Here is a 23327-nt window from a genome sequence, read left to right as displayed (position 1 = left end):
GTCCTCCATATCGCACGGAATCCAGACCATCGCCATGAAGAGGATATATAGCAGGAGATGGAGGCTCTCAGGTCTCCATCATTAGCACATTCAGCAGTGCAGATTTCCTCCGATCCCTCAACTCCCACAGAACACTGTCATTTCCAATCAAAATCAAAACCAAAACTTTGTCGCCAGGAGCCAGCATGCACAAGTCCTTTCTCCTCCTCGCCTCCCTGGGCGGCCTCGCTCTGGCAGAGAATGGCACTGGACACGCAGACCTTTCGCACTTTGACTGCGGCTCGCAGCAAGGACACGTCAAAGAAGAGCTGATGGCAGCCATCAAGGACCACCACAGCGCGCAAACGGCAAACGGCGGGTCAGCGGCCGCTCGCGCCGCCATGCTGGCGCGCGACAGCGGCGACATTGCAATCGACACGTACTTCCACGTCGTGACGACGAACGACAAGGCAGGGCAATTCTCCAACTGGCAGCAGATGGCCAACGACCAAGCGGCGACGCTGAACAAGGCGTACAACCCGCACGGCATCAGCTTCAACCTCAAGGAGTCAGAACTGACCAAGAACGACGCGTGGGCATCTGCCAAGTCGGACAGCCAGGACATCAAGGACATGAAGAAGGCGCTGCGCAAGGGCAGCTACGCGAGCCTCAACATCTACTTCCACTCGGACCTGGGAGGCGGGATCCTGGGAACCTGCACCATGCCGTCGGCCATCGGGGGCGGCTCGTCGTCCGACTACAACACGGACGGGTGCAGCGTCAACGCGGGCACCATGCCCGGCGGCAGCCAGCTGGGCTTCAACCAGGGCATGACGGCCGTGCACGAGACGGGCCACTGGATGGGCCTGCTGCACACGTTCGAGGGCAACTCGTGCGACGGCGACGGCGACCTCATCGACGACACGCGCGCCGAGGCCGAGAGCACCGACGGCTGCCCTACCTCGCCGGCCAAAAACTCGTGCCCTGGCCTCGATGGCGTCGACCCCATTCACAATTATATGGATTACTCCATTGATTCGTGCTATGAGGACTTTACCCCCATGCAGAAGCAGCGCATGCACAACCTTTGGGGCCAGTTCAGGCAGGGCAAGTAAGCCAGCCGGTTGGCCTCGCCTGGCCTGGTTGGTTGTCTGCCGCATACGGACGGGGGGAGTCGAGGCGTCAAGGACAAGAGGGTAAATTGCACTGTCGATGGAAAGTCTGCTTTTGGCTTGCGTTGCTTGGCTTGTGCTTTACCGTCCAGCTGAGTTTGCTCCTGTCTCCTTTCTCGCCGTCTGTCGAGTCACTATTTCTGGAGTTGGTCGGGGGCTGGCTGGGGGAAAGGTGTCTTTGGTGCTCTTGGTCTGTTTATTGCCCTTTTTCTGCTGCTGTGTGTCGTCCACTCGCTCAAACCCCTCCCCTTTCGCGACAGCAGTAGCATTGGCCTTCTTGTTTCGTTCTGATTTGGAGTTGTTGATTCGGATCGGGGGAAACACAAACAACAAGCCGCAAGGCATGCATTTGCATGGATGGGCGCCACGGTCGTTTTGATTGCCTCTTTCTAGTTCTGCGTTCTGGTTTTCTACTTGTCATTTTGCGTCTCATCATCATCAATTACCTGCTTGTACTGCCCATTTGGCTCCTGCATTTACTAGACGCGCATGTATTTTTTTGCCACCGCCATGCGTTTTGCATTGTTATGGCTTGAGAGCGACCATCAGATAAGTATCTCTATGTTTGGCTTTTTGGGTCCTCGATGCCACTTGTCCCACGATTTGCTGGCGTGACATGTGTCTTGTATGTCGTCCGTCGTCCGGTCGTCGTCGTCGTCGTCGTCGTTCAGATGTGGCGGCACCAACTGCTCGGCCTCCTTTCTCCTTGCTTGACCCTGACGTCTTCTGCTGGCACTCATCTTTCTGCCTGGTCATAGTGGTGGTGGTGGTTCCGCTCGCTTGGATATGCCGTCCTTTCCGATCCTGCGCTGCTCGACATCGTGGTTGCATGTGTAGTGCTGCTGATCCTGAAGTGGAATGCTGGGACCAGAAGGAGAGGTGACAGGTTCGTCCAGACAGGTCTGTCACAACGTTTGCATGGCAGTCCAGCAGTTATGGGAGACTCCGCTGGATTTCTCACTCTTGGCTTGAGGCGCCACTGTCGAACTTTTCACGTCTTCTTCTCTGCATTTATACCAACGGCGCAAGGGGCGTCTCGTCTTCTCTTAGCAGTGCAAGCTCCTCAACGCACATTTTCTGGAATTCTCAAAAACAGCATCCGATGTCTTTTTCGCAAAGGTCACGCTGACAATGAACGTCATAAAGTCACCATCCAGTCCCCATCCACCCACGACCGAGCGAAAAAAAAAACGACACATCTCTCCGCTCAAACCAAGGCAAACAGGCAAGCAGGCAAACAGGCAGCCGGGCACGAGGCAAACCAAGAGCTCGTGCCCCAGGACCCAAGCATCCAAGCAAAAAAGGCACCCAGGCTTCTATGCTCCACTCCACGTCCCACACCCGACCGACCCCACTCCTGCTTCGCTTCGTCTCGCCTCCCTTACTTCCCATATCACGTCACGTTCTTCACTATGTACTGCCTAGATTGCTTAGGTCCCCGCACACCCGTCCTGCTAATGCTGCTTACCGCTGCCCGGGCCATATACCTCGAATTGGGGGTGGGGATTGGGGTTGGCGGGTTGTGCCACACTACGTAGACAGTCAGTCAGGCAGGCAGGCAGGCAGGCAGTCGGGAATTCGGAAAGTCGGGAAGTCACGCCCAGCTTTCAGTCATGCATGCATTTAGATAGATGGGCGACGCTGAGCATTCTCGAAGTGACTTGTTGGGCAGAAAGCTGCGCGCCGCTCCAAGCGAGCGGATGTAAGTAGGTAGGTAGATTTGTTGGTCAGTGAATGTGCAGATGGACGGACGGATACTGCCGTGCCATCCCCATTGCTTGAAGAAGCGCCGGTGAGTGACTGTTTTTGCTTGCTTGCTTGTGTCCACCTGCTTCTGCATGCATGCACGCATGCATGCCAGCTGGCAGGCCAGGCTAGGCCAGGCCAGGCTCTACCTATAATGGCTTTGTCATTGCCGTCGTTGTCGTTGTTGCTCGGTCCATCGTCAAGGAAAGCGTGAGAGAAAGAGAAAGAGAAAGACGGACAGACGTGATTTTGGTCTAGGCTGTTCGACGTCACTTGTGTCGCACAGCTGATTATTATCTATTCTGGTGGAGTGGTGGTGCTTCGTAAGTGCCGGATGGCGCAGACGGTGGTGTGAAGGGGAGAAAGAAGAAGAGTTTGCGCATGTGGTGGATTGGTTTGGGTCGTCGAGCTGCGGCGGCCACCAAGCTGCAATTGCATGACGATACAAAAAGGGAAACTCGCAAACTGCGGATGAGGATGAAGAGGCAGCAACAACATCACTAACCGACCTCTCCAACAAACCACAATCCAGCAACGAGCAGCTTCCTCACATAAACAGCCTCAGACTCCCCCTCCCTACCTCCCCCCCTGTCCAGCCTGAATTCCAGTAATCTGCAATTGCGTAGTTGTCTCAGTCAACTCGTCGGCCAGGTCTACACACAGATAGATGGGCACACAGGGTCTAGATCAACATCCAACGGGGTCCAGCGGCGGAGCAGGGTCCAGAACCTCGCGTGCGCGAGAGACAGACAAAAGTGCAGACAGGCAGGGTCTGGTCTGGACTTGACCAGACTGGACTCCAGTCGCTGCGGCGCGACGCGGCTCGATCGTATTCTAGAGGAGGTGAGGGTCTAGATTGGACAAACTGCCCGGCTGGCTGGGTCGACGGGAGGTGGTGCGTGTGGGCATGTCTTCCTGTTGGCTTTGTCGCCGTGATACAGTTCCAGACAGGTGGGTTGGCGAGACAAAGGAAGATAGCGAAGTGGTAGACGCGGCAAGGATTTAGGATATGGCAGCAGAGAAGTTGTAGTGGAGGAGAAAGAGTGTACCTAGGAGAGACATGATGACGGTGGGTGCGAGTGAGACAAGATAAACGGTCGACGCAAGGTAGGCCAAAAAGTCTCACTAGCGCTTTTCGCGTTGATGTCGCTCGCTCCGGCTGACGGGAAAGCGAGCGGTCAGCTAAGGGGGCTACCTGAAGGTAGGTGGGTCGTCGGTAGAGGAAGAGGGCGCGAGGCAAACAGGCAATGAAGGCATGCAGGGGACAGGACGAACAAAGCGGCGCGGCCCGTTCGTCTCCCATCCACCCATTCATCCATCTAATCATCTATCCATCCATCCCGTCCTATGTCATTGTCTCGGTACCAACAGACGTGATTGGATGCGTCTTTGACCCTCAATCGCTCCAAAAAACAAACAAACAGAAAGACAAGGCTAGACGAGACATAGATGGCGAGACATAGCACAAAGACGATAGATAGGCTCCAACGGCGCGGGTAAACGCTCTGAGACAGGCAGGCGGGGATGACGTGCTCTGGATGTTGCTTGATTTCACATTCCAAGGATGCAGGTCGGAGAATCGATATATGGTCGAAGTGAGGGGTTTGTGGTTGTTTGTCTGAGCTGGAACGAGTGATGTAGGACCGGGGGTCTTTCAATGTGAGTGTAGGGGTTGACGAGGGTCGTACAGTTGGCTGGGAGGCGATGGTTGTAGAGCCAAAGTAGGGATATTAGATTGGCTGGTCGGAGACGTGAAAGATGTGGGCAGATGACAGATGACTGGTGCATGATTACGACTAGATCGAAGTGCGTAGGATGGTGCGGCTCAAGTTAAGGTGGCAGTGGGATGTCGAAAAGCAAGAGCAACAAGGGGCAAGGGGTACTGAGAGGAAGGGGGCAATCGATTATAAGGGGGCACGAATTATTCACCGTTTACAAGCCCCCTGCATGAAGCAGATGTCAGAATATCTTTAGAATTAGACTTGACCTCCAGTCTTGCGCCCTTCACGTCACCTTTGTAATACGCACGTAATCGGCATCAACCACCTGCAGTTCAATTATTCCCTGCCTGCCAGTGACCACCAGCTGCCACGGTTGTTGATTTCAGGCTCTTACCCTGCAACAGGGCAGCACACCCCTCCTCCACCCCCGCACGATCAGCCAAGATTCAACGGCCAAACTTTGCCCTATTAGGCACCCTCCAATGATACTTTCACACTAGAAAGCGACGAGATTGCGATGAAGAAAACCGGCCGTCTACTATGCATACAAATGTCCACCGATCCGTGGGTATCAGCCAGCAAGCACAGCAGCAAGCCAAAACACGACCAAGTCTATTTACATGAGTACAAGAATACAAGACAATAACACGCAGGGGCAGAACGGACGGGTGGCGGGGCAGCGCGTGTGCACAAAGCGCCACAGAGCTTCCACGTCCGATTGCCAAATGCTGGTCTCAATGCAGTGAAAGAAGACCAATGTGAGGACGAACTCCAAGCACAAATGGCAAATTGGAAAAAGACCCCTCTCTTCGCAGAATCGGTGCGCAGAGAGAGCAAAGCATGGAGAAGCATAAACTGAGTCAAGGAAATGAGGAAGCGTGGAGCTGTTGTTGTCAGAAGCTGGCGCACGGAAAACGAAAAGGAAAAGATGGTATGAACGAGCCTGAGAAGAGCGCCAAAGAGCAATGAGATGATGGAAAATGAAAGGTAGATAGAGGTGCGTGACGTGGCACATGAGACGTGGAGAAAAAAGAAAAAAACAAGGGTATATGCCACCACCCATGTGTCGCACCTAGAGAAAATTGAGAAATTTTGCAACATTGTCTGCAACGCAAGACCGTTACAGCTCCGCTGTTAGCGCAACGGCGACCACAGCTGCAATAACTGCAATGCCCAGCACTGCGAAGCAGCGGTTTACGCGGCGCCACCATAACGCTTTGCGCCATTTGCGCTCTTCCATTTCCAAGTCCCGGTCGCTCCATTGTAAATCTCCTTCAACGTCCGTCGTCACCTCCTGCTCCTTGCCTCTTTCTACGCGCGATTGGGGGTCGAATTCTTGGCCTGGTCGCGGACCGACAGGCAGAAAGGCTCCAATCACCCAAGTGAGCGGCATGATGAAACCAAGGCAGAACATGAGAATGAATTTGTTGGATTTTTGGCCACGTCCTGTGAAGAGGTGGCCAAAAGCCGTGTCGATGCTCGGTACTGTCCATATGCTGAGGGTAGCACTTCTACGATCTTTTCGGAGGTGCGGTACATATGTCTCGGGACGTGCGCTTGCGCCGGCGTTGAATTCGTCCATGCTGTGGCGACTGACGGATCCGTGGCGGTCTCTTGATCTTGGTGGAATGGTGTTGATGCCGGAGTCTTGTGAGGAGGAAATGTTGCGGAGATGAGAAGCCTTGGATCGATGGTTCTTGAGTGGACGTTGACGCGGAGACCATATGGGATTGACCGGGAACGTGGATTCGGTGGGAGAGCGGCTGGCACCGCTCTGCATCGTCCCCGACCGAGAATGGTGGGAGGCCGAGCTTGATGTACTGTCGCTAACGGTGCCAAATGACGTGCGGTCGCCGTTGCGGTAGTAAAACCTAAAGATAGCCGTTAGTTATGTTTTCTGGGCCTTGCCAAATGACGCGCGGCCCTTTTATCGGAGCCAAATCTTACAAAGTGGGGAAGCTTACCTTGCCCACGACGGCAGACTGTTCAAAAACAAACTTGTGTAAGAGCTGCGTTCAGAAAGTGCGGTGTCTGGTCGCCCATCACTAGAATTCCTGCTCAGCATGCCGGACCGCGACGGGCGCAGATTGTGCTGATTGAGCTCCGGAACCGTGTCGGCACCTTCGCTCGACTCTGGACGAGCTTCCGGAAGCACGCCATTCTTTGGAGTAAACTGAGGGCGCTGGCCGGCAGATGGCTCGCTTGGTGTTGAGGGCAGACCGTTTGATTGCCCTGAAGAAGGACCCATTTGAGACGAGCCATAGCTTCCCAAAGTCTGCCGCCTATGAGACTGGCTCGCCCCGCTCAGAGCAAGCGTGCTCGCCACCGACCCCGTCCGTGGTTCGGACGCCGACTCGATGGTCGATAGAGGTGGGCTCCATCTATAGTACCCGCTGTGCGTCGTCATACGGTATGGCCGCTGAAAGCGCTCGGACCCTGGACCAGAAAAGGGCTCGTGGATCACGGTGTCGTCTTCGTCTTCGTCGTGCCGCGAATCATGTGTAGGACTAACCGGTGACGAGTCTGGCCGGCTGTGGTGGATGACGGTATCGTCGACGTCGTCGGATTGGGCCAAAGATTGTTCCGACTCCTTTCTGGCAGGACTCCTCAATTGCGCCGACGATTTCTTCCTCAGTATTGTTTGACCAGTTTGGCCACTCCGAATGCTGTTGCTCCCCCGTGTGGGAGGTCGTTCGGGAGAATGGTCGTTGCCGCGGGAAGGGGGTCTTTCATGCGGGGCGACGTTCAGGCTGGCCCACGAGCTTTTCCGACTTTCCGAGTCCTTGCCGCGTGTTGGCGGCCTGTCGGCGGAAGTGTGCTCGGTGAAGCTGGTTGCCCACGAGGTGTCGGGGTCTTGATCGTGGTACGTAACGGTGGGTGCAGAAGAATCCGAGGATACAAGAGAGGGGTGAGAGCCACGCTCAGTCAGCTCTGGGGCCGGTTCCAACGAAGGCGCGTGGGATCCTGAAGCGGACGAGGTGGAGGTGACTATGGGACGAATGGTCGGACCAACGTTACGAGTGTCGTCGTGGACTACACCTAGGCTACCAAAGCTGTCGTGCTTGCGGTCTGAAAAGGGTATCGGCGACGTGGGGGGCGTTGTAGCCTGCGAGAATCTGGTAGAGGCCGTGGGTGAAAAAGCTGATGTCAGCGTGTTCAACGTGTCGGCGTCCGAGTTGTGGGTCGAAGTTGAGGCGCGGTTAGATTGAGAGGTTTGCCTTGGCAGTGGGGCAAGGGTTTCTTTGCTACGAGTCTCGTAATTGGACACCATTTGCCTGACAAAAGAACTCGCCCTCGAGGCGGCCCTGGAATTGGTTGAGCGAGTATCATCTGAAACCACAGAGTCCCGGTCGGCGACGCGGGATCCTTGTGCAGGGTCTTGCGAAAGTGCATGCGACGGGGTGCCGGGAGCAGGAGCCCGAGGTTTGTCCTGTGTAGGAGAGCCCGGGTCCTCGACTACTCGAATGGTTGGGCCCGTGGCGGCGTGGAGTTGATTTTGGCGCCGCGGCTGGCGCGGGGAGGTTGGCCGTGCGTCATGGGGAGATGAAGGAGAAGACGGACGGACATCCGCATCAGGCCGGGAGGACATATTCTCAGAGCCTTGAAGCTAACGAAGCAGGGCCGGGCCGCAGAGACATTAAAAAATTACTTGCATGCGGCGGCTGAAGGAGGGGTGGCAGGATTTGATGACGAAATTGGAAAAAAAGAAAGGGAAAAAAAAAAAAAAAAAAAAAAAGGTGTGGAAGATAATCGATAGTCTGAAGAGAAAGCGAAAGGCGGCGGCGTCTAGGCGCGCATGCTCAAGGAAAGGAGGCGGTTAGAACGGGAACGCCAGGGGCTGGCGATTAGGAGGCGTGTTAGGCGGCGACGGTAGGATGTTTAGGTGGTCGAGGGAGCTGACGGCGGGCGGTGGTGGCTGTATATAGGCGTCGTCGTCAGGAGAGAAAGGGCAAAGCCTTAGCTTGTGCAGTCGGCCAGCGCAACGAGACGGCGGGGCTTTTCTCTCAGCGCAGGCGAGGCGCTGGCCGGGGCGCGGTACAGGCAAGATGCCGGCGTCGAGGGGCGGCGAGGCGAAGGTAGGGGAAAGGCGTGGTGTTGAGTCCGGGACTGGAGAAGAGAGAGAGGTCGAAGGTGAGAGAGGGTCGAGGTGAGATTGCAGCGAGTCGCCGTGAGCGAATCGCCAGGCGAGCGCTGGAGCCTTTGTGGCAGACGTGCACGAGCGGGTCTTGATGCATCGTCGCCGAGATTGGGGGTTGATCGAAGCGGCAGTCGTGTCCGACAGTACATGTTGTACTGCAAACGAGTCGCGACCAGTCGGTCGATGGTGGCACGGCGCAGTTTGGTTGACTGTGGAGTGTTGCCGTGTGCTGCTCGGCGCAGACGTGAGACGACATCTGATGGGCGGGACAGACCTACGCAAGGGCCACCTGCACCTCTCCCGTACCTCAAGCTCTGCCGCCATGATGATGCATCATCACCACCACCACCACCACCACCACAACAACAACAACCTCCATCTGTCGTGTCCAACGCGACCTCCCCGCCGTGGAGCTCGCCATGGCGCCTACCGACTTCCTCCAGCGTCTGAAGCTCCGCATCAACAAAGCCCCCGGTGCGTCTCTTTTTTTCCTATTGTCGTTCCGTCTCCGGAGCTGCTATTGTTGCTGTGCGGCGGCTGCAATTGACTCTCCACCACTCCCGACTCCACAACCTGTACCCTTGCATCACACATCCATTTTGCGCTTTCACTGACATGGCCGTTTCACCAGTCCCCACCGCACCTGCCATCTCCCCGCGCTCTGCTGCGCTGCTGTCCGTACGTTTCGCCGACCTCATTCCCGCTTCCCGCTGACGCCTCTCCCAGGTTCTCTTCACAGTTGTATACGTGGTTCCTTTTTACTTCTCCAAGACCACAAGGCCCTCTCAAACGCTTCACCGAGATGCTCCCTCGGTGATCCGCGCTCGTATTCGCACCGTTACATCTTCGTGCATTGTCAGCACCCTCATAACCCTCTACGTGCTGTTCCACTACGGCCACGCGACCCTCCCCGAGGCTCTGCACTACCTTGGATGGTGGCCGAATTCGGTCTCTGACATTTTCAAGACCATACTGTTGCTGTGCGTCCTCTTCGCCGGTCCTCTGTTCGAGTATGGCGTTGTCGACGGAGAATGGCGCAACTGGGTCAAAGGAAGGCACGTCAATGAGACGCTAAGCAGCTGGATCGGGTGGCGCAACTTTGTTGCTGTACGTATTCTTTGACTAGGCCCCAACATGCCACCCCTGACCTAACCACCCCCTCCGACAGGGTCCCACAACCGAGGAACTCGTCTGGCGCAGTCTGCTCATTCCGCTCCACCTGTACGCACACGTCTCGCCTAGCGCCGTCGTCTTTACGACTCCGCTCTACTTTGGCATTGCCCATGTCCACCACTACTACGAGTTCCGCTTGACGCACCCGCACACGGGTCCCCTGTCCGCCCTCTTCCGATCCCTCTTCCAGTTTACGTATACGTCGCTCTTTGGCTTCTTTGCTACCTTTGTCTTTCTGCGCACGGCTTCTCTCCCTGCCGCCATTGCCGCTCATTCCTTTTGCAACTGGATGGGACTGCCGCGTCTCTGGGGCCGCGTCACACCGCCAACAGACCCCTTTGACGAGCCCTTCGCCGCTTCGGTCGAAGCCATGTCCATTGGTCCTGCCGGAGTTGATGGCGAGGGCAAGCGCTTTGATGGGCCGGTGAATGGCAAATGCACCAAACCTGACGGCGACCGCTGCAACGAGAGCGGTGGGAAGAGAAGCGGTGGCGCCAGCGGTGATGCTCACGTGGCATGGACGGTGGCGTACTACATTCTGCTCGTGGCCGGAGCCGTTGGCTTTTGGAAGCTCTTGTGGACACTGACGGAAAGCGAGCACGCGCTGGTGGCATTCGGTGCCAAGAAGGGGGAGAAGGCGGCGTAAAATAGCGGCAGTCAGAGGCAAGAGCGCAAGTGCTGGATATAATGACTGACGATGAGGTGAACTAATGACTTGACTGAAGAAGAAAAAGGTCTTTGTGCAAAAAAGGGGGAAGCGGCGGAACCAAGTTACCTCCCTCCCTCCCCACCTTTCCCCAACATGGTCTCATTTCGGCGCATCTGGGGAGGAACCTGTCCTGATTTAAATCTCTTGGAATCGAAGGAGTCAGGTATCCTGCACGTCTTTGGTAGCTACATTGTAACCAGCTCAGCCATCTTCTGCAGACAGTCTGCAGCATCTAATCATGACGTAATAAGTCCATCCAGCTTAACGGTAGCTTCAAGGGGACCAACCTAGGTGACTAATCTATCTATGTCAATCACTTTGCCTCGCGGAGCTGCGCGTCTGTCTGTTTGCCTCTTGATGACGCCTTGAGCCAGTCTCCATCGCCTGATTGTCCACCTACCTCATCTCACTCTCGCACTGTTTGTAAATCTTGTTCGCTGTAGCTGCCTGCCTGTCATACCTGTCATACCCGCCCGTAGCACGCACAGCTACAGCTCGAGGTTTTTTTTTTTTTTTTTTTCTTCTTCTTTTTTTCAAACACAACTCAAACAACCCTGTTTCTTTGCTCGCGGGATTGGTTGGAGGTGGTGGATTGCCGTGGCAGAAAAGGAGGAGAAGAGGTAGAGGTGAAGCGAGAGAGCTTACGTTTGCTTGCGGTATGGCATGTGTTAATGTATGTATTCAGGAGCAAGGGTGAGGAGGTGGAGGTGTAGGAAGAGGCGGGCGAACAGAGGTGCTGTGTAGCCGTGCAGCTAGCTGTTGTGGGATACTGGATAGGTAGGTAGGTAGGTAGGTAGGTAGGTAGGTAGGTAGGTAGGCTCAGTTAGTAGGACAGGCATTTTCCTCCTCTTAAGATAGTCATGGCGCGGACGAGCCGGAGGGATGTGGGTGCGGGTGGTCCTGGTGCTTGGTTGACTTGACTGGAATTGGCTGGTGGCTGGTTGGCGAGGGTGGGAATGCGATGGCGTTGAGGGCATGCATGCAGTACAGGAGCGAGGCTTGCTTGGGAAATGCATGTAGGTCTGTATGGTTGTATCATCTTTTTTGCGTCGTGCTGATCTAGAGGTGGAGGCACTTTAGAGAGGTATTGTGCGCGCTTTCTCGTCACTCATCCTCGTCTGCATGCTGTTGCGTTTGCGCCATCGTGGCCGTGTGGTGTTTCAGTCAGTCAGTCAGTCAGCCATTCAGCTACGTTGCTTACGGTATCTATATAGATGGCACCACATGGAGAGCTAACACTCTAGCAGCATGTTGCCGTCGTCCAGTCCAGTCCAGTTCAGTCCACGCCAACGTAACTCGCATCAACACATTTCAATTTCAAATCAATTTCTGCTGCTCTCAGACCTCAGTCTTTCGCTTGTCTTGATCAACACACATCTCTACTACCCGTCATTGCTTGTCGAAAGCTTCTAGTATTTCAAATCAGCACGCACGCACCCACTCCGTTAATTCACTTCAAAAAGCCTTTTAGTCCCGTCTCAAGGCTGCTTGCTGCTGCTGGTCGACGGGCTGAGCTAGGTAGGTAGGTAGGTGGTTAACTAACCACCACAAACCATTATTCCATAGCCGTAGGAAGCAAGGAAGCAGATGGCGCACTGTGTTCGGGTGTTGTGAATCATGACGGCGGGACGGTCGTAGAGATGAACGTGTTTGCCGAATTCGCTCTTGATTACTGAAGGCGGGGAAAGGAAGGGGTGAGTTGGAGCGACGAGGTGTGATTTGGGCTTTGGAGCCTGTGGGAGACAGTGTGGACGGGGGAGCGGAGAGGATGGAGTATTGGTAGATTGATGAATGTGAGTGGGTCTTGTACGGTAGATGTGGATGGAGAGCTGATATGGTGGGTGAAAAGGGGTAACTGGGTACACGGCTTCCTCATGAGTTTATGTACGTACATACCTAGGCAGAGTGGCTGCCTCAGAGAGCGCCGACCCTTGTAGTACACACAGCACAGCGAGCGCTCTATAGTCTCACCGTTTGTCCATTGCATCTGCGCAAACGTCGTGATCTCGTGAGCAGGCAACGACCTACCTACCAACGCACCCGCAGCTACCCCCTGTCGCTCACTTTACCACGGCAGCAGCACAGCCACCGAGCAAATCAATCCCTCAGGCCCACCAAGCAGCCGGGGCAGCCAATTTCGCCTCATTCCAACCCTAAGTACCTGTCCAAGCACCCAGGTGGCCAACGGTTCACGTATTACCTGGCAGAGCCCTACATTTTCGGCACCGCCTCTCGTCACATGGCAAAGGCAAACGGCAAACGGGTCGCATGGTAAAGGCAAATCGAGCACGGTAAGTACCAAAGCGCGTGTACACCGCTTGTGGACTGGTACTGTACTGTACGGCACAGGCGACCGTCTTTCGTTCCTTCGGCCAGCCAGCCAGCCAGCCAGCAAGCAAGCCAGATAGGTAGCTTGCTGGTTAACCAGCCGTTTGGTGAACGACGACCGGGAACAGGGGAGCTGTGTACGCACGCAAGAAACGGATACATTCGTCTGCGGTGGGGATGGAGGGGGTAAGTATCTGGGTGTGAGATTAGTAAACTCTACATGTATTGCAATGTACTGTAGATAGGGAGGAAGGCAGACAGGCAGACAGGGTCGTCGCCTAGACATTCGTGAAAAAGCAGACCGCCCCGCTGCGCTTCGGCGCGACAGAAATCAAAGGCCAACCAAATGATGGGATGTGCGTGGTCGGCGGGATATGCTGCCGCTCCGGAACGGGAAAGACGGGACGGGAGTGACCTAGCGATCAGCGCAAGGAGAGCAGGGAAATGTCCCGTCCGAGGCCAGGAATTTCCGTCGTCTCGTTGACATGTTCGTGTTCATGTATGTATTTCCGGTTCACTCTCGTCCGGCGGCTGGCTGCGAGTAGTGGCCCGTCCGGCTGATCGAATGAATAGATGGACGGACGGCATACACACGGACGCGTCGTGTTGAGCTCGCGGATACGGGCGCGTGGTGGCGTCAGCTATCAGCTTCCTGGCTATTTTCGTGGCGTCCGATTTTGTTTGTTGCGGAAACCATGGAGCGAAGGACACGGAGTGGAACGAAGAAGAGAGGAGCGGTTCTCGCCGTCTATCCACCGCCATCTGAAATAGACGCGTTTTGTGGTGTTTGCGACTTCAGTGTTGACGTACGTAAAGTGGAGACGTGATTGGTACAGTTAGATCAAATTAAAGATACAAAAGCCGGAATGTCGAGGGGAGTGGGTGCTCGTTTGGATCGCTTTGATGGAAAAAGGTTTGTGCTCAGTGACATTTGAATGGTTAATAGAGGTCGCCGACGGGCCAGTGGGACATGCGACCAATTGGATGCAAGGCACGACTTTCCGCTGAGAGTAAACATGGAGAGTGGGCGTCCGTTGGGCGTGTATGTGTTTATGCGTATGAGGGTAGGCAAGCCAGCTGAGAGAGAGAGGAGGAGCACGAGAGTTGCGGGAGACGTCAGAGAATGGCCGAAGCCTCTTTTCTTTGCTTGGCAAGGGCCATGCTTTTTTCTCCGCTGTCAAGTGACGTCTGTTGTCTTCGATGAACGGTTGGACGAATGGCAGGCACCCCCGATGAGTTTAACCTCGCTTCAGCCAGACCTTCCGCAGACTTTTTGGTCAGCTGCAGGTCGTAGGGTTGCTTGAGTTGAGGCCTGAGGAAAGGGCTGCAAGACTGAGAACCGGGAAGAGTCCATGTCATATCGTCCAGCGTGCGGAGCGATCTGGGACAACAGACTTTCAGGTTTGCTGTCTCGGACCACACGTGGGACGATTGGATAGGGGAGCCCTGGTGAGGCTGTTGACACGATCGTACATGTACATGTACATGCATGGTTGCCGCAGACAAGATGGGAAAGACTCATTGGAGTCAGGCTACAAGCGTCGTCGATGATGGAGACCCGAGGTGGTGGTTTCGAGTCAGATTGGCGCAATATCTGTCGTCAGTCCCGGAAGTGAGATGTAGAGCGGGAGGGACGGGACGGGATAGATAGCAGTCGAGTGGTCATGATGAAGTACCATGACATATGGTTCTCTCGGCACCCAACCTTCTTTCAGCGTGCTCTTTCAGATGCATACCGGATCTGGTCGAGATCTGCGCAGGGGAAGCTGGTCAAGTCGGCAAAAGTCTACATCCAATGGTTTGCTGCTGCTCGCGCTAAGCATACATTCTACACTCATGCGTTCCACGACAATGAAAGACAGGCTGAAGGAAAAGGAAAAGAGTTGTTCTACAGGGCAACCCGCAAGACTTTTTCGTGTCCCCAAATGTCATGAGTAGATCGTACCGCAAAGAGAGTCATGCTTCGTAGGCCGCGTCGCTGAAGGTGCATAGACATACAGGTTAAGGAAGAAACTTCGTAACAAGTAATATGAGCGCGTGAAACTGATGCGAATTAAAAGACAGCTGCCGCTGCTAGCGCGACAGAGACAATTGGATCTCAAGCATTCTCGGTACTTGGAAGCGAGAATCTTGTCCAGTCGGAGGCTGCGACGCCTGTAAAATAGGAGAGGGGGTTAATGAAACGTACCATGGACAAGCGAGAAACGCGACTGGAAACACCGACGCCCTTGGTGGAGACAGCGCTAGAAACAGACACTTGCCGCGTAACGCTGCGTGATTCTCATACCCGTGATTGCGGGAGGAAATGGCTTGCCGCTGATTCGACCGATTCGATCGTGCAAGGCCGTTTGTAGAACATCGTTCTGTAAACCATAATACACTGTTGCTCGTCCGTATCGTCGCGTCATATGCCGACCGTATCTTTGAATGAACGCGGTGTTGCGCGGCGTGCTGGCTCTTCGCTAGGGTCTCTGGTAGCGCCGCCTTCTTTTTGCTCGCCGGCAGGCGTGGAACCTCGCGCTGGAGAGGGCTTTGAAATCAAACCTTCTCTTCTCTCCTCTGGCATTTGTGCGCCTGCCTCTGTAGACGGGCCTTCTTCCCATCTTTCTCGCTGGAGCGGTTGCAGTTGGGTTGGCCCAGCAGCTTCGGCGCGCTCCGTCAAAGTTCTCCTTCCCAACGACTCAGCCTCGAACTCCGCTGCGCTTCTTCTTTCTCCTGCTGCGCCTGCTGGCGCCGACATGACCATGCTGACGCTCATTTGATCGGACCTGGGCGCGGCCGCAGGCACGCCAGAGGCAGGTGTTCCGGGGCTTCCACTGCTGGGCTTGTCTCCAGGACTGCCGCTGCTCATCGTTGCTAGACTCGAGCGCTTGCTTTTTGGTGGCGGATAGGGCTCGCCGCGGGCTGCGGCTTCGGCTGCCCGGGCTTGCGCCTCGGCCTTGGTTGGACGTCCACGACGTTTCTTGCCTTCGCCCATTGATGGACTTATTGTGTAGGATGGTCTTGAAAGGACGTCCGAGGGATAGGTGTTTGGTGGTCGGGGCTGCAGAAGGCGGCCTTGTGGAGTGGAAATGTCGGGAGCAAGCGGGCGTTTTCGAGAGGCATCTGCTGGAACGGCGTATACCGGCGGCTGTTGCGGCGGTTGCTGTGATGGTTGATGTTGGGGATGTGGATAGTGGATGGGGCCTGCGCTGGCGCTGCTGCGGGGATCTGTTGCCGAGTACTGGGCCAAAAGCTCCTGGAAGGCCATTTGGCATTGACGCAAAGAGCGGCCTTTTGGATGCATCAGCGACGCTGCGAAGTGGTGTTTTGGAAGATGATCCGGGGCCGCAAGAGGTCGACGCGCGGAGGTGATGATATACCTTGGGGCAGTGCTATCTCGGCCCACTTGGGCTGGATGCCGGCATTCCTGATGAATTGAAAAAGAGTCTCGGATGACACAGGCGCGGCTTTCATTATTTCGGCGAGGAGATAGACCTAGTGGCGGTGGTGGTTGGAATCGGCGAGTCCAGTGGCCAATGGGCGTGGATACGTACCTTTTCATGTTCGGCCCAAGGTATATCCCTCGAGGGTTCCATGGCGTGGATTGGAGCGTGATACGGGGAGGGAGGAAATGTAAAGTCTCGGGTCTATACGCTGGGGGGGGGGGGGGGGGGGGTCGATGCAGGCAGACTAAATGAGTAACATTCGGATCACAAGGCCGACAAGAGATGCAGACGCGCGCGCCAGACGCCGGGCGGCGGGCTCGCTTTGAAGCAACGGGATCAAACGAATGAGCAGTGAGACTGAAACGAGCGTGTGGGAGCAAAGCTGCGTAGCTGGAGCGGTTGGAACAATGGCAAGCCGGCACGAGCAGCACGAGCTACATGCCTGCAGGCGGAGGGATGGCACAGCTCGACGACATTGATTATTAGGGAGGTGATGATGTGGGTTGCGCAGTCGGGTCAGGCCATGGGGGATACGTAGCGAGCGAAGGAGGAAAAGAGAGAGAAGACGGGGGGGAGAGAGAGAGAGAGAGAGAGAGAGAGAGAGAGAGAGAGAGAGAGAGAGAGAGAGAGAGAGAGAGAGAGAGAGAAGAGAAAGCGGTGGACAGATGGGGAGAAAGCAACTCTGGAAAAAAGACATGGATGCGAGCTGGTGGAGGGCGCATGCCCCTACCTATGCAGCACCGCCATGGCGTGCATATGTCGCGCGTTAGTTTTTGGACATTGTCCGTCGTCAACATCACGACGGCGGGGACGGGCGCTAGAGCAGCGCAAACGCCTCCAGATTGCGCATCTGCCAGCGCCTCGAACAGGGCGGGGAGGGGGAAGGGGGGAAGGGGGGGAGGGGCAGGAGACTAGGACTACTTCTCTCTGTCTGTCTGTCTGTCTGTCTGTCTCTGTCTGTCTGTCTCTGTCTCTCTCTCTCTCTCTCTCTCTTCCTCACGGACATGGACGTAGTGCGAGGACGGGCGGCGGGCGGCGGGCGGCGGGCTGCTGCCGGTGCCAGGGCCAGGGTGACTCGCTAGCCAGGGCCAGGACCAGGACCAGGACCAGGACCAGGACCAGGACCAGGACCAGGACTGGGGTGGCACGGCGACCACCTCACCACCTTGATACACTACCTACTGCTGCACTCGACGACTTTCGATTTCTTCTTCTCATCGTCTTCTCCGCTGCCTCAAGCGCCCCTCCGCCTCGCCATTCCCAACGCCCGTCCGAATCCTCCCGCCAAGCTCTGGCCAGTCTAGTCTAGTCCAGTCAAGTCCAGTTTAGTCGTCCGTCCGCCGCGTCGAAACTTTGACCCTCAATCTTAAGCTCAGTTTCATGCCTGTGCGGCGTCTCCGGTCTCAGCACTTCCAGGAACATGGGGATAGAGGCCTTGACCTCATCGTCTCTCTGTGCGCTCTCCCTCGCTGGGCTGAGGGTCATGTGCCGCTGTTTTGGCCCGGTCCTGCTTTTGGCTTTTTTATTTTCCGCTCGCCCATACATACACATGCTGTGCAAATGCGGAATTGACGAGGCTGATTCTTTATACTACCATCCCACAGCTGCTCTGCCGGCTCCCCATCGTACACCGTTGGCCACGCATGCAGGGACATGTCACACCGCGACCTACCTACAATTAATTCCGCTGCCAAGCCTGCCCGCTGGTACTGCTGCTTACAGTTATTTGCCTCGTGAGATCAGGTCCACCGCCACCGTGCCCGCCATCACCACCTGCACATTCGGCACATCCAACACCACGGGGGAAACGGCCAGTCCGTCCGCGCCCAACCGCCAAGTGCCGTAGCCACAGCGGGAGCCAAAGCCTCTGATTAATCGCCGCCGCCGCCGCCGCCGCCGCCAAGGGCGTCAATGCCACACCGGACGTCTCTACAGCCCTCTGCCCAGCTGTGTTCTGCCGGCAGCGTCCTCAGCCTTACCGCGTTTGCGGCCTGAATTGTTGCTGGCAGAAATGCTGCCTCAGATGCGATCCTTCGACCATGGCTCAGGTCCGAGGAAGCTGTGATCGCCGGCAGCCGTGCCGATTTGGTGCCACCTCCGCAGAAGGGCCCTGTTCTGAGTGGTGCAACCACTGGTTGCACATACGCCGGGCGTTTGGATGTCGTTGCTGAGGCTGAGATGTTGGCGTCGCACCTGGTGTTTGGACGAGGCTTTGCTCGAATCCTTCGGATTTCAGAATTCGCCTGGCTTTTGCATTTTTAATTTGCTTGCCTCACCGTCTCCGAGGCCGTTCCTGACCAGGCAGCAGCTCCCACTGCATACTTTTCCCAACCTTGTTTGTGTTCCGCAGGCCACTGAGGAAAAACGAACTTGATCGTGATGCACCCCTCGACCAAACGGGATTGGTCAACACCCCCTGCTCTCCGCTGCAGATAATGATGCGCTACCAACGACTTGGTGCCATTGATTCGTCCCTTGTAAGTGACGTGATTGCTGTAGCCTTCTGCTTCTTGTTGAGCTGTTGGCACGGTTGGTCCAAAGGGAAAGAAAAAAAAAATAAAAAAAAAATAAAAGAGTCGTGGCCCGAATACTCTATGACGCCAGCTGTAGTACAGTTCAAGCCGTGAGGAGCCACTGCTTCAATCTACTCCTACCTCAATTAATAATACACTTCTTCTCATGGTTCTGAACTCAGCCATTTGTTTACCTTATTGAGCCGCGAGCAATTGAGCCAATTTCATGCGCCATTGGGTCAAAGTAACCCAACACGCGAGATTCACGCTGCAAACCCATCGATAGTCTTCTTAAATATGGTCTAGCGAGGAGAAAAAAAAAAAAAAATTAATAAATTGAAAAAAAGTCGCGAGTCAAGACATGTACTCAAACCAATTTTTGAAACTTTTACAAAAGACGTTCCATCAATTCTGACGTTTGAGCGCTCACCATTGGCTGTCGACACGGTCATGGTACCGTCGGCCAAAGAGATGATGGCTTTTGCCGAGATGCGTTCAAGGCCAAGACCCGACAGTAGAGCCTCAGCGACGGCTGCGTCGCCATCCACGAGGACTGTGTCTTGAGCTCGCAAACACCGCATCAGTGACGGGACCTACAGCGGAACGCAAGCACATCTCGGTCGTCCTACGCCGAACGCGTCAACCATCCGCCAAAGTATAATGCCATAGGGGTCCGCCCAACTGCTCCGCGACTTCGCCGGTCACTGAACCATCCCATTTCCTTCCAACTCCCACCACGCTCTCTACCCAAACCACGACCGGTATTGCCTGCGCGCTCCTTCTGCTGCCCGAGAACCCAGCCGCGATATAAATCGCTCACGCTCGCGGCCGACGACACTTCTTTCCGACCTTGGACATCGCCGACCGCATCGCAGCGCACCCGGCGCCTCAACCGACCAGGGCAAGATTTGGGGAATAGGCCAGACAGCCATCGAGCCTGCAAATATTTCGCATCCGACGCGCAAAGTGAGGAAAGTGGTGCGGGGTCATGCCGCTGCGAGTTGAGCGTCTGTATAGATACGGCATCGCTTAGTGCTCGACGGTCTTGGGGCTTGTTTTCCCTCGTCCGCCCATTTGCCTCTTCTCCTACGCCTTCCACCGCGCCAACTCCGACCGTCTGCACACCATGTCGGAAAGCGAAATCGACAGACAAGCCGCTCAATTGGAGCCCGAGGTGCGCGACATGAAGCTCGAGCCCGAGAGCCCCGCAGACGATGGAGGCGCACATGTCCAGGGCGATCTGGAGACGGACAGGCAGGAGCAGGTCTTGACCGCGAATGGGTCCGCCTCGCCACCCAAATCTGCCCTCAAATCGAGCCCACACACTCCCGCCAAGATGGAGAGCGGCAGCCAGACCCCCGCCGAGAGCCTGGATGGCGAAGAAGTTGTTGGCGGCGACATCACGGTAAAGCTAGAGCCCGGCAAGGCTCCCAAACTTACGCGCTCATCGTCGCAGAGGATCGAGAGGAAACCACCGCCGCTCTTCCTCGACCACGAGGACAAGACTCTAGAATCCACCACGACATTTATCCTCCTTGAGGAATGCACGTACGGCAACAAGTACATGGGCTCGACCGAGCACGCCCTCGAGTGCGACTGCGCCGAGGAGTGGGGTATGGCATTCGACTTGAAAATATCTGCGCAGTGCTGACGTTTGCAGACTCGGAGACCAAGAAAAACCTCGCGTGCGGCGAAGATTCGGATTGCATCAATCGCGCAACCAAGATGGAGTGCGTCGGCGATTGCGGCTGTGGCCCAAACTGCCAAAACCAGCGATTTCTGAGAAAACAATATGCCGACGTCACGGTCATCAAAACCGAAAAGAAAGGATACGGATTGCGCGCAAACACAAACCTCAAGCCAAATGACTTTGTTTTCGAGTACATTGGAGAGGTCATCAACGAGGGCAACTTTCGCCGCCGGATGAACCAATACGACCATGAGGGCATCAAGCATTTCTATTTCATGTCGCTCACTAAGGGCGAGTTTGTCGACGCAACGAAAAAGGGAAACCTCGGACGTTTTTGTAATCATTCGTGCAATCCCAATTGCTACGTCGACAAGTGGGTGGTTGGTGACAAGCTGCGCATGGGCATCTTTGCCGAAAGACACATCAAAGCCGGCGAGGAGCTCGTCTTCAACTACAATGTCGATCGCTACGGCGCTGACCCTCAACCGTGTTATTGCGGCGAGCAAAATTGCACAGGCTACATTGGAGGCAAGACGCAGACCGAGCGGGCCACCAAGCTCTCGCACACCACCATCGAAGCCCTCGGAATCGACGATGCAGACGGTTGGGACACTGCCGTTGCCAAGAAGCCCCGCAAGAAAAAGGTTGCCGAGGACGACGAAGAATATGTCAACAATGTGCAGCCCAAGTCTCTCGAGGAAGGCGGCGTCACCAAGGTCATGGCAACGCTCATGCAGTGCAAGGAGAAGTGGATTGCTGTCAAGCTCCTGAGCCGTATTCAGCGCAGCGACGATGAGAGGGTCATGAATCGAGTGATTCGCATGCACGGCTACCAAATCCTCAAGACCGCCCTCAACAACTTTTTCGACGACAATAATGTTTGCCTGCAGGTTCTCGAAATTCTGGACAAGATGCCACGCTTATCCCGTAACAAAATCCAAAATTCAAACATTGAAGAGACGGTCGAGAAACTCAAGAGTAGCGAGAACGAGCAGGTAGCCAGCAAAGCCGGTCGCCTCCTCTATGAATGGAGCCAACTTAAGATGGAATACCGCATACCTCGCGTCAAGCGCGATCCAAACATGGTTGTCGATTCAAGGCGCAACGGGCGGGAGGAACGCGAGAGGAAGCGTTCAAGGTCACGTTCGAAGTCACCAGCGGCTCCCAAGGGCCCCTCTGCTCCCCGCAATGCGCTCCCTGCGAGACCACCTTTTGCGCAAGCAAGACAATTCCGTCGCCCGCCTCCAATGGCCCTTCCTCCGGGATGGTTCATGGCTCACAATGACCAGGGGAAGCCGTACTACTACAGCTCTAGTGGTGAGACTACATGGAAACGTCCAACTGCTCCGGCTGCGCAACCACCGCCGCCGCCCAACGAAAACTCTCTGCAATCGCAGCGATTGAACGACATCATCAAAAGTATCACTGAGAGAGGGACGCCCAAGGCACAGACCCCAGCCGAGTCAACAACTCCTCAGCCGACCGAATCTGCCGAAAAGGAGAAGAAGCCGAGCACGGAAAAGTGGAGGACGCTTGGTGAAGAAAAGCAAAAGAAGCTGTACAAGCACACGGTGAGCCTTTCTCACCCTTTTCCTCGGTCGTCATGCTAATGATCGGCAGATTTGGCCCCACATCAATGCTGTCCTCCACGATTTCAAGAACAAGCTGCCCAAGGATGACCTGAAGCGGTTCGGAAAAGAGGTATTACTCCCGTCTTAAAGAATGGCAACTGCTGACATTTTTGCAGTTGACGGACAAGCTGGCCAATTCGGATTTCAAAAACGGCCGAGTTCAAGATCCAACCAAAATAGGCAAGAAGCAGATCGGCAGCATCCGAGAGCACTGCAAGGGGTACTGCGACAAGGCGGTCAAGAAGAGGAGAGAGCGCGAGGAGCGCAAGCGGACACAACGAAAGGCGAAGCAAACGGATGGGAGCACGACGCCGCCTGGTGAGCCAGGAGTCGAGCAGACAGCAGTGGATGCCAAAGCAGAAGACGAAGCGATGCCCGATGTTTCTGACGACGAGTTTGGAGAGGCAAACGAAGAGTCTCCCATCTCGCAAACCGACAGCCACTCGAAGCGCAAAAGGGACGAAGAGACTCCCAACGCCACCTCTCCCGACGACGACGTGTCGTCGGCGTCGAAGAAGCAGAAGATGGCACAGCTTGCGCCGCCGCCGCCGCCGCCACCACCACCGCCACCTCCGGCAGACGGTAGTCCCACGGACGAGCAAGACGACGTGGACGCTTTCGATGCACCTCAGGGTACGGCCGCGGATGGTGAGTCGGCGAAAAATTCTAAAAAACTAGTCAAAGAAGCCAATGCAGAGAGGAACATGGCTGCTAAGGTCGATGGCGTAGACGCGTCTGGGGCCAATGGTCATCCCAGTCCCATGCAGCTGGCGACGCCGTCAACCAGCGATTCGTGCGAAGGCAACTTTGAGCGCATGAGTCTGGAGCGGCTGCGGCAGGTGACGCGGTGAAGGTGGACGCAATGGTTGCGATTCAACTTTTGTCGCGAAATTTTAATCATTCTTTCTTCGGTTGCTGCATGGTACAGTTGGGTTCCGGTTCCGACGCAAAAGTCGGATGGCTCGATGGAAAAGGCGTTTTGAGCAAGCATGGTTAGTTAGCTTGGTTGGTTGCATCCCGACGGACATCGGGAGGATTCGGAAGCGGGGCAGTGGTGTTTTTGTGAGTCTTGAGGTTCTCCAGCGATATAGGAGGATGA

The 23327-nt window shown here is 55.6% G+C and overlaps 7 protein-coding genes across 7 annotated transcripts; 4 read left to right on the top strand and 3 right to left on the bottom strand.

Moving 5' to 3' along the window:
* Positions 1-380: 380 nt before the first annotated feature.
* Positions 381-1094, top strand: IWZ02DRAFT_383262 (uncharacterized protein; the record flags this gene model as incomplete). Its single annotated transcript, XM_066765268.1, has 1 exon — positions 381-1094. The coding sequence occupies one exon, from the start codon at positions 381-383 to the stop codon at positions 1092-1094; it is 714 nt and encodes a 237-aa protein (XP_066620009.1).
* A 4644-nt stretch (positions 1095-5738) lies between these two features.
* Positions 5739-8207, bottom strand: IWZ02DRAFT_493057 (uncharacterized protein; the record flags this gene model as incomplete). Its single annotated transcript, XM_066769897.1, has 2 exons — positions 5739-6489; positions 6583-8207. 2 exons carry the CDS (start codon positions 8205-8207, stop codon positions 5739-5741), a joined length of 2376 nt encoding a protein of 791 aa, XP_066620008.1.
* A 114-nt stretch (positions 8208-8321) lies between these two features.
* Positions 8322-9236, bottom strand: IWZ02DRAFT_58180 (uncharacterized protein). Its single transcript, XM_066770919.1, has one exon. The coding sequence runs from the start codon at positions 9078-9080 to the stop codon at positions 8436-8438; it is 645 nt and encodes a 214-aa protein (XP_066620007.1). The 5' UTR covers positions 9081-9236; the 3' UTR covers positions 8322-8435.
* A 135-nt stretch (positions 9237-9371) lies between these two features.
* On the top strand, positions 9372-10575 carry IWZ02DRAFT_435629 (uncharacterized protein; the record flags this gene model as incomplete). The annotated part of the gene is made up of 3 exons (XM_066766457.1): positions 9372-9434; positions 9483-9863; positions 9925-10575. The coding sequence occupies 3 exons, from the start codon at positions 9372-9374 to the stop codon at positions 10573-10575; spliced, it is 1095 nt and encodes a 364-aa protein (XP_066620006.1).
* Positions 10576-15137: 4562 nt separating this feature from the next.
* IWZ02DRAFT_58089 (uncharacterized protein) lies at positions 15138-16612 on the bottom strand. Its single transcript, XM_066770918.1, has 3 exons — positions 16503-16612; positions 16329-16443; positions 15138-16239 (listed from the first exon to the last, which is right to left on the bottom strand). Exons 1-3 carry the CDS (start codon positions 16542-16544, stop codon positions 15371-15373), a joined length of 1026 nt encoding a protein of 341 aa, XP_066620005.1. The 5' UTR covers positions 16545-16612; the 3' UTR covers positions 15138-15370.
* A 966-nt stretch (positions 16613-17578) lies between these two features.
* On the top strand, positions 17579-18413 carry IWZ02DRAFT_58081 (uncharacterized protein). Its single transcript, XM_066770917.1, has one exon. It carries the CDS (start codon positions 17815-17817, stop codon positions 18238-18240), a length of 426 nt encoding a protein of 141 aa, XP_066620004.1. The 5' UTR covers positions 17579-17814; the 3' UTR covers positions 18241-18413.
* Positions 18414-20033: 1620 nt separating this feature from the next.
* Positions 20034-23079, top strand: IWZ02DRAFT_383180 (uncharacterized protein; the record flags this gene model as incomplete). The annotated part of the gene is made up of 4 exons (XM_066765263.1): positions 20034-20520; positions 20568-22168; positions 22218-22298; positions 22345-23079. The coding sequence occupies 4 exons, from the start codon at positions 20034-20036 to the stop codon at positions 23077-23079; spliced, it is 2904 nt and encodes a 967-aa protein (XP_066620003.1).
* Positions 23080-23327: the final 248 nt, after the last annotated feature.

The sequence above is a fragment of the Phyllosticta citriasiana genome, assembly GCF_038021145.1.
Source record: "Phyllosticta citriasiana strain CBS 120426 chromosome Unknown IWZ02scaffold_12, whole genome shotgun sequence".
NCBI classification, from domain to species: Eukaryota; Fungi; Ascomycota; class Dothideomycetes; order Botryosphaeriales; family Phyllostictaceae; genus Phyllosticta; species Phyllosticta citriasiana.
This window is presented reverse-complemented; position numbering and strand designations above follow the sequence as displayed.